This window comes from Histoplasma capsulatum, genomic scaffold (assembly GCF_000149585.1).
Source record: "Histoplasma capsulatum NAm1 scaffold_1 genomic scaffold, whole genome shotgun sequence".
NCBI lineage: Eukaryota > Fungi > Ascomycota > Eurotiomycetes > Onygenales > Ajellomycetaceae > Histoplasma > Histoplasma mississippiense.
The window spans coordinates 1,977,034-1,985,275 of record NW_001813982.1 but is presented as its reverse complement, the minus strand read 5'-3'; the positions used below and the strand labels follow the sequence as shown (position 1 = coordinate 1,985,275).

Below are 8,242 nucleotides of genomic sequence, written 5' to 3'. Positions count from 1 at the left end.
TCAGAGAGCTTTTCGGGAAAGAAGAGCGGTAAAGGGTTGGAGAGCTAGAAGAGCAACTCAGGCAAATTCCAATAAGAAGAGAGATGAGCGACAATCAGTTTCTTTGAAGGAACGCATTGACGTTATTTCGAGTGAGCTGGAACAATGCAAGGTTGATATATCTTGGTGGAAGAAACAATGCCAGATTCTAGAGAACAATCTTGCTAGAGAGAAACACGCAAAGGACGATTTGATGCGAAGGGTTAAGCTGGCAGAGCAAGCATCTGGAATTCCAGAGATGGTATCTGCCTGTGAGAACTGCTCCGCAACACGGTGTCAGTGTGTTGAGGAGGCCTTTCGCTTCTCCAATCCTCCCGCTGCTCAGCAGGATGAATCTCCCTCTAAAAGATCACACTCTCCTAACCAAACAAGTGCATCGAAGCGACACAGGCCAGATATTATAATCAAGCCAGAACCAGAGGAACTGGAAACTGATTTTACAGCCCTGTTCTCTACAAACCGCGATCGTACTATTCGAACTAGTGAGACGTCGGTGTCTCCCTCCAGAGTCATAGACCCATGCGGCTTCTGCCAGGATGGCACCCCGTGCGTGTGTGCGGAGATGGCCGCAGAGGAAGAAAACAACTCGACACCTATTAAGCTACACAATAGATTAACAATCAGAAACCTGTCACAATTTACCCCCCCTCCTTCTGAAGGCGATGTTCTCTCTGAACCCCTTCATTCAAACCCAAAGAAGGCTAATCCATGCATCAACGGACCTGGAACCTGCGCGCAATGCAAGGCTGATCCAAAGAGCACACTCTTCTGTAAAAGCCTCGCTGCATCTCGTTCCACCAGCGCCGCTGCCACTGCGACAAGCTCAGGTTGTTGTGGAGGTGGCAACTCGCGTGGCGGATGTTGCCAATCCCAGGAAATGAACACGCCGTCGTCATCGACGTCATCAACTCAACGTCAACCCATCAGCCTCTCCTGCGCAGATACCTACACTGCGCTTTCGCGCCATCCAAATTTCTCTCGTGCCACGGACGACTTAAACACCTGGCTACCGCGCCTGCACACTCTACCTACTCTACGTGATCCGCCACTCACAGATTATGGCAACCGGCCGGCGATGGAGGTCGAAGCGGCGAGTGTGATGGGTGTGTTGAAGTATTTCGATCGGAGATTTGCCGACTAGGTTATAACAGCTATTAGCAGTAAGCTTGCGTACAAGCGCACTTCAAACCTCTTTTTTCTAGTTCTCATTTTTAATTATTGTTAATATTTGATATAAAGAGACGCTTAGGGTATGCATGAACACAGTTCATACCATATAATCCTGGACAACGTCAAATTCTTCAGTTTCATTCTGCATTTGATCGTTTAGGATGTCCGCAACCAAGCCGGAATCTGTGTATTTTACATAAGAAAAAGCGAGGTGCAAACCCAGCGTCAAAAAAGATCTGAGGCAACTGAATTCCTATTGTCTTTTTATCCCCTCTTTTTATCCCCTCTTTTTATTCCCTTTTCCTTTTTCTTATTTTCCCTTCTCTTCCTGGTGCTGTAATCATCTATGTCACTTTCAAAAAATGTGCCCCCCGTTTCCGCCTTACCCCACCGCCTATATCGCTTCTCTTTCCATTTTGTTTTTATTGTTTTCTTTCTTATCTTTGTTTTTGTTTTGTTTTCTTCTTCTTGGATAATGACAATGTTGATGAGTTTACGTCTTTGGTTTCCCCTTTGCTTTCCCCCTTGTATCCCAATATGTCTTGTACAAGTCTTCGAAGAGAAGTATCATAGATGAAAAATATTATAAAATATTTTCCCTGTAATAACCCCACATAGTTGATAAATATATCAGAAGTATAAAATCAAATTCATTCGATGGAGAGGCAAGTTAGACTGATCGTTAAGAGGCAAGGACGGGACGAGAGAAGAGGATAGAGGAAAGGGTGTGAAATTTAAGTTAAAATCATCTTTGAAAATAAGTCGTTGGTCTGATGAATAAAACATTAAAATAGAAATGATAGGAAATAAAACACAGGCGTAGATAATAATACATGTACACAGATACGTACGTATACCGGCAAAAAGGTGGAGGGAGGAGTGATATTCACTAGACTCGACAAGCGCAAATGTAGTCGTGCTATTGGAGGGATGTAGATCTGGGGAAAGGGAGTAGAGAGAAGAGGAGTCATATTCGAACAGAGATAGGAAATGAAGGTATAAAAACAGGGCTCGACACATAATGTCCGACTTAGCACTTATATAGACCCAGTCTTTTTTTCATTTTCCTGTTGCGAAAGGTCGAGTGGGAGGAAGGCGTATGGGGTTGATGGGTATGAAGGCTATCCAGAAGGGAATTAAGGACATACGATAAGACGATCACGATACAAAGTCTGGACGCGGGATGGCATAGACGTAGCAACAACATGCATGAGCAACTAAGCAATGAAGTATATAGTTTGCCCAAATTGTCGAATCAAAATGCGCCCTTGGCAGACACACTCCCCACCCTTCCACCCGTAGACTCCAACGCCAGCCTAGAACCTCCAGGGCCCGTTTCCATTTCATCATCCCTCATCCCCAATACCGCACCTAAAATGCCAGAGCCCCACACGCCAACGAGGGCCCACATCCCTAGGCGCCAGCCGCGATACAGGCCCTGCACGCCCTGTCCCTGCCGCTGCTTCTGTGTGCGTCGGCTTGCCACCGTTCCCTGCGCTGATGACGTCCGTGATGACTGCTCTGCGCCGTGGTGGGCATATACCTGCTCGAGCTCAAGGGTGTGTGGGTTTGTGCCTTCTTCATAAACTATGGTCCACATCGTGCCGATGATGCCGCGGTAGGATTGTGGGGTGGGGACGATGGTTTCAACGACCGCTAAGGGTGTGGATGATTTTCTTTTGGTGGGGAGCAGATGCGGCGTTGTTGTGGAAGTTGGGCTTGGGCTTGGGAGAAGGCTGCCCTGTTGGCGTAGGGCTGGTGAGGTGAATGTGGCTATTTGCGCACGGCGGAGCACGGTTTCGAGAGGGAAGCGGACGGCTAGGTCCAGGCATGATGCGAAAAAAGTGAAGATGCTCCACGATGAGGGGTTGAGGACGGGGTCGAGGGAGAGGTAAGATTTGAGGACAAGCGGGGTGGCACTGGTTAGGAAGGTAGGAAGCATCGAATTTAGAATTGTAATTGGGAGGAGATGAGGTGGTATTAGGTAGTTGGGGGTAGGAAGGAGACGGATAGCATGAAGGAGTGATCGTGGCCCCTGGTTTGGTGGGGTGAGAATAAGATATGTGCGGGTTGTATCGATGGGGGAGAGGAGAATAGCAGAGAGTGCAGAGGAAATGCAGGTTAGCAGTAAAGACGAGCCGGGGGACGAGGATGTGAGGATATCAGGCTCGGCAAGAGAAGAGAGGCCTTCATCTGGAAAAGCGAGGATCGCAGATAGAAGACTCCGGATAAAAGTATTGAGGGTCGGGAGAAGTAGGGAATACACGAATGATGAGTTCGTCGCTTTCCATAGGGAGGTAGGGCCACTATTGCCCCATAGTTGAGCCAGTACGTCAAATAGCGCTGAGGTATCCTTGATTTTGAGTGTGTTTTTATTAGTAGAGGTTGGTGGTATATAGCCCGCCCTATCGGTGATACGACGCCGGTGACCGCGGTTTCGGGAGGATGGAGTAGGCGTCCCAGCAGCATCTGATGTAAAGTAGCTGCTCTCGTCATCGGACGAGGGCGCGGAGTCCTATATCATATTTCACGTTAGTCTTCCGACGAATGTTGATGTATGAACGTTCTTGTCAAACAAAATCATACATACCTCCTCGTAGTAATTGTCCCGGTACCCTCGATCACGCCTCTGCTTATCGTCTCTATCGGTCATACCTGCGTGCGCAGGATGCGCAACATATACCTGCAAAATAGTCTTTGAAACCTCGAACGGTTGGGCTGTCAACACGCTGCTGTACCTCCATAGCGCCTTTTCCACCAGCTCCTTGACGGAGTCTGATATCGTCGGGGATGACTCCCCCAGGTACTCCGAGTAGTCAAATTCAGAGAAGATCTCCCGCGCCGAATTTCTAATATTCGCCTTGCTAACGAGCGCGCTGGAAACTGGCGGTCCAGAAACGGTGTTGGGGGAAGACTTGGGCAGACCGATGGAGGGTGGAACATAGTACGGACGGAGTGGGTTTGGTCCTTCAGAGGACGAGCCCATGATGAGCTGCGGAGTGCGTCTTATTTATTGTCCCAGTTAAATGGCGCGATACCGGCTGTCACTTATGTGGTATCTATAGTGGTTGGCGTTTGTAGGGGTATTCTCAAAGATTCGATATTGCCGTTGATGATGATGACGATGATGTTGGTCCCTTTTTAGTTTCCAGCAATTTTATTTAGTTTTTTTTTTTTTTTTTTTTTTTTTTTTTGCCGTGTAGGCGGCTTAAAACATTGATGCCGTTAATGCAGAACTTCCAGCGGCATCAGTGTTGCCGCACAGAAAGATATCCCCCGAACGCCATTTTATTCTATGTCAATATTGTTCTAAGTATCAATTCGAAAAGGGAAATATTCGTTTCTTACTCGTCTCCCTTCCAGAGTCATGTCGATATGCAACGGTATTACCCGCCAGTTACGAATCAACGCATCACATATCCTCAAGGACTACAGACCACTCGTTCAGCAACCGCCAACATGCTGGAATGCCTCTATGACTTCGGCCCCGAGATCCTTCAATAGCACGGCCCACAGACACTCAGTATACGTCAGATCACTGAATCTACGGAGGGGTGGATTAAATGCGCACCGTCCGCAAAATGCTCTCCGGGCGCGGCGGAGATTTTCAGTCACTGCGGTGGCATCGCATGGACATCTTGATCCTCCCAAACAAGGAGAGGAGTGAGTGTTCAGAATATTTTATATTAACGGATATGCCCTTTCAGTATAAGTTCCATAGAAACTAACAACCGTGCTTCTGCCAGGCTCAATGTGACCTTCATTGACAAGGACGATCAGAAACACCATTTCAAGGTGGCCAAGGGGGACAACCTGCTTGATATCGCCCAGGCGAATGATCTAGAAATGGAAGGTAGAAATCATTTTTTTCTCCCGCCGCAATATGCAAATTCTATTGAATATTAGATTTTTTTCAACTTCATTTCCATATGGATGCCGGGCTAATATAAACTTATACCCGTAGGTGCCTGCGGTGGATCATGCGCGTGCTCAACCTGCCATGTTATCGTGGAAGATCCCGACATGTACGATAAGCTGGAAGAACCTGACGACGACGAGAATGACATGCTCGACCTTGCCTTTGGCTTGACGGAGACTTCGCGGCTGGGATGCCAAGTGAAGATGAGCCCAGAGTTGGATGGACTCGTTGTACGACTGCCGAGCATGACACGAAATTTGCAAGCAAGCGATTTTGAGAAGAAATAGCGCTGATGGTTTTATGTGAATTGGACCGCGAAATCGGCAGCCTATACTCAATCAAGTCATGAAATGTTGGGCGTTCATTTTCCCATTTTGTCTTATTCATTTCTTCGTTTAGTACTGGATTTCGGACATCCGTGACAAGCCATCTCCGCTGAACGTGACAAAAGACTGGAACAGATCATGGTGGATCTTTTTTCTTGTGTCGTATGATTGATCGTCGCCGTGTGTATACTCGATACTTGCGACATTTGTATTATATATTCCCCGATAGACATCATATCACCAGCGTTTCTTTAGTGAAAACCCCAATAACGCCCATTTTTATACCCGCACAGGTCAAATAAAAAAATGCATACAGAAATATAGCGGAGAAGATATGCACAGAAAAAGGATATCCATGTCTCATGCCTCTTCGATATTCAAGCCCTTCCCCCCTTTCCCATTAATCAAATCTAGAAACACCTGCTTGCTAACCTCATTGACTGCCTTCTCCCGCTCTGCCATGCCAACAATACTCCTCTTCCTCCTCTCCTCCCTCACGAGCTCCTCTCCTCGCACCTGCGCCGCCCTCATTGCATTGAACAACTTAATCACACCCCGTTGAGCAATCTTTCGCAGTCGCTTCTCCTGTTCCGCAGTTTCGCCAGCCTCCCCCCTTTCTACCCCCAGGACATCTCGTATCCGTCCACGTTCCAGCACTTCCCGTTTCTCAGCCCGCAGTTTCGCAAGCGCGCGGCTCTCGAGCTTTTTATCTGCGAGCTGTGAAGTAGTTTCCGCTGTCGATCTGCTTCGCGAGAGTAAAGGGTCTGCGCGGGCGGCGGTGGGTAGTTTGTCGAGAGGATTTTGGAGATGGAGGTTGAGAAGGCGGTGGGGTCGTTTCGTTTGGAAAGCTTCCTACGGCGGGTGCTTCTTGGCTGGTCTGTGCCGGAAATAGAATCGTCCGAGTCGATGTTGGAGCCGGAGGCCGAGGCGGCAGAAGAGGCAGCGTACGAATCTGATTCTGACGATGCAACTTCGTCCGGTAGTGGGTGCGATCTCTCAGCTGTGGCCGTAGCAATTGGCTCTTCATCATCCGAGTCCGCGAAAATATTTTGCTTCTGGTATTCTTTGCTTAAGCGCTCTTCCTTCTCACTATCAGAGTCTTGCAGATTGACTGCCGTAAACCCTTCATCGTTACGGTCTCCTTCATCTTCCGAGCTGCTATGGTATATCCGCTGTTTCTTGAACTTCTTTTTTGGTCTCGCGGTTCTGCCGTTCATTCCATCTTCGACCTTGCGCTTCTTAAATGACGGAGGCGCCATTTATAGAGATATATATATTTATTTGTATGTCTCTTTGGAATGGGAAAGTGGGAAAGTACTTTTTATTGAGTGTCAAGAATATTTTCGGAGGAAAATAAAAATTACGTCGATTGTAAGGTCACATGACTTAAGTCCACATTCAACTCATCGAATTTCCGTTGGCGCAATGAAACTCAACCATCTACAGCGCCGTGACAGCTTCAATATACTCAGAGAAACGAAGTATCGTTTGTCTTACCGGGGACAAATCGGGGTTTGGACTGCATTGCCGAAATTCCCTATAGTCGATATTTCAGCTCTATGCTTTATCCCTTGCCGGACCCGCCAGTCTTTATCCCTCATCCTCTCTTCAGGTCTTCCCCGCGATGGTCCTTCAAGACCTGGGACGGCGCATTAACGCCGCCGTCAACGACCTAACAAGGTCAAACAATGTCGACGCACAGGTACTCACCTACTATTTTACATAATTAATTCATATATGTTGTTTTGACATGAACTCATTTTCTAATTCTACCCCACAGGCATTTGATGCGATGATCAAAGAGATATGCGCCGCCCTCCTATCAGCCGACGTCAACGTTCGCCTCGTCCAGTCCCTCCGCAAATCCATAAAAGCCGCTGTGCCATTCTCTTCCCTTCCACCAGCTGTAAATAAGAAACGCTTAATACAAAAAACTGTATTTGATCAGCTGGTGGCTCTGGTGGATCCCCATGCGGAGCCATTCAAGCCAAAAAAAGGGAGGTCGAACGTGATCATGTTTGTTGGCCTACAGGGTGCGGGCAAGACCACAACATGCACGAAGCTGGCTAGGCATTATCAGACTCGTGGTTTTAGAGCTGCTCTTGTTTGTGCAGATACCTTCCGTGCCGGTGCCTTCGATCAGCTCAAGCAGAACGCGACGAAGGCAAAAATTCCGTACTTTGGCAGCCTGACACAGACAGATCCCGCTGTGGTTGCCGCAGAGGGAGTGGCGAAGTTCAAGAAGGAGCGTTTTGATATCATCATTGTCGATACAAGTGGTAGACATAAGCAGGAAGAAGATCTGTTTGTAGAAATGACACAAATTCAAACCGCCATACAACCGGATCAAACCATCTTGGTTCTTGACGGCACCATCGGACAAGCCGCGGAATCGCAATCCGCCGCGTTCAAAGCTGCAGCAGATTTCGGTGCTATAATTATCACCAAAACTGACGGCAACGCCGCTGGTGGAGGCGCGATCTCCGCAGTCGCTGCAACCCACACCCCCATTATATTCCTGGGCACAGGAGAGCACATGCTAGATCTCGAACGATTTTCTCCAAAACCATTCATCCAAAAACTCCTGGGCATGGGCGATATGGCCAGTTTAGTCGAACACGTCCAGGCCGTAACGAAGGACTCCGCAACCGCCAAAGAAACGTACAAACACATCTCAGCCGGCATCTTCACGCTGCGCGATTTCCGCGAGAACATCACCTCCATCATGAAGATGGGACCCCTCTACCAGAGATCTCCAGCATGATACCAGGCCTATCAAACAACACAT

At 48.1% G+C, this 8,242-nt stretch overlaps 5 protein-coding genes across 5 annotated transcripts in view; 3 read left to right on the top strand and 2 right to left on the bottom strand.

Moving 5' to 3' along the window:
* HCAG_00574 (predicted protein) overlaps nucleotides 1–1,180 on the top strand; it is a gene marked incomplete at both ends in the record, with an annotated part of 1,350 nt that extends 170 nt beyond the window's left edge. The window contains 2 exons of the mRNA XM_001543478.1: nucleotides 185–318; nucleotides 430–1,180. Coding sequence (XP_001543528.1) covers nucleotides 185–318; nucleotides 430–1,180 — 885 coding nt within the window. The remainder of the gene's footprint in view (nucleotides 1–184; nucleotides 319–429) is intronic.
* Nucleotides 1,181–2,464: 1,284 nt separating this feature from the next.
* HCAG_00573 (predicted protein) lies at nucleotides 2,465–4,195 on the bottom strand (the record flags this gene model as incomplete). Its single annotated transcript, XM_001543477.1, has 2 exons — nucleotides 2,465–3,724; nucleotides 3,800–4,195. 2 exons carry the CDS (start codon nucleotides 4,193–4,195, stop codon nucleotides 2,465–2,467), a joined length of 1,656 nt encoding a protein of 551 aa, XP_001543527.1.
* A 595-nt stretch (nucleotides 4,196–4,790) lies between these two features.
* HCAG_00572 (hypothetical protein) lies at nucleotides 4,791–5,626 on the top strand (the record flags this gene model as incomplete). Its single annotated transcript, XM_001543476.1, has 4 exons — nucleotides 4,791–4,872; nucleotides 4,931–5,062; nucleotides 5,174–5,358; nucleotides 5,528–5,626. The coding sequence occupies 4 exons, from the start codon at nucleotides 4,791–4,793 to the stop codon at nucleotides 5,624–5,626; spliced, it is 498 nt and encodes a 165-aa protein (XP_001543526.1).
* A 188-nt stretch (nucleotides 5,627–5,814) lies between these two features.
* Nucleotides 5,815–6,713, bottom strand: HCAG_00571 (rRNA processing protein RRP15; the record flags this gene model as incomplete). The annotated part of the gene is made up of 2 exons (XM_001543475.1): nucleotides 5,815–6,164; nucleotides 6,311–6,713. 2 exons carry the CDS (start codon nucleotides 6,711–6,713, stop codon nucleotides 5,815–5,817), a joined length of 753 nt encoding a protein of 250 aa, XP_001543525.1.
* Nucleotides 6,714–7,078: 365 nt separating this feature from the next.
* HCAG_00570 (hypothetical protein) lies at nucleotides 7,079–8,218 on the top strand (the record flags this gene model as incomplete). The annotated part of the gene is made up of 2 exons (XM_001543474.1): nucleotides 7,079–7,156; nucleotides 7,235–8,218. The coding sequence occupies 2 exons, from the start codon at nucleotides 7,079–7,081 to the stop codon at nucleotides 8,216–8,218; spliced, it is 1,062 nt and encodes a 353-aa protein (XP_001543524.1).
* Nucleotides 8,219–8,242: the final 24 nt, after the last annotated feature.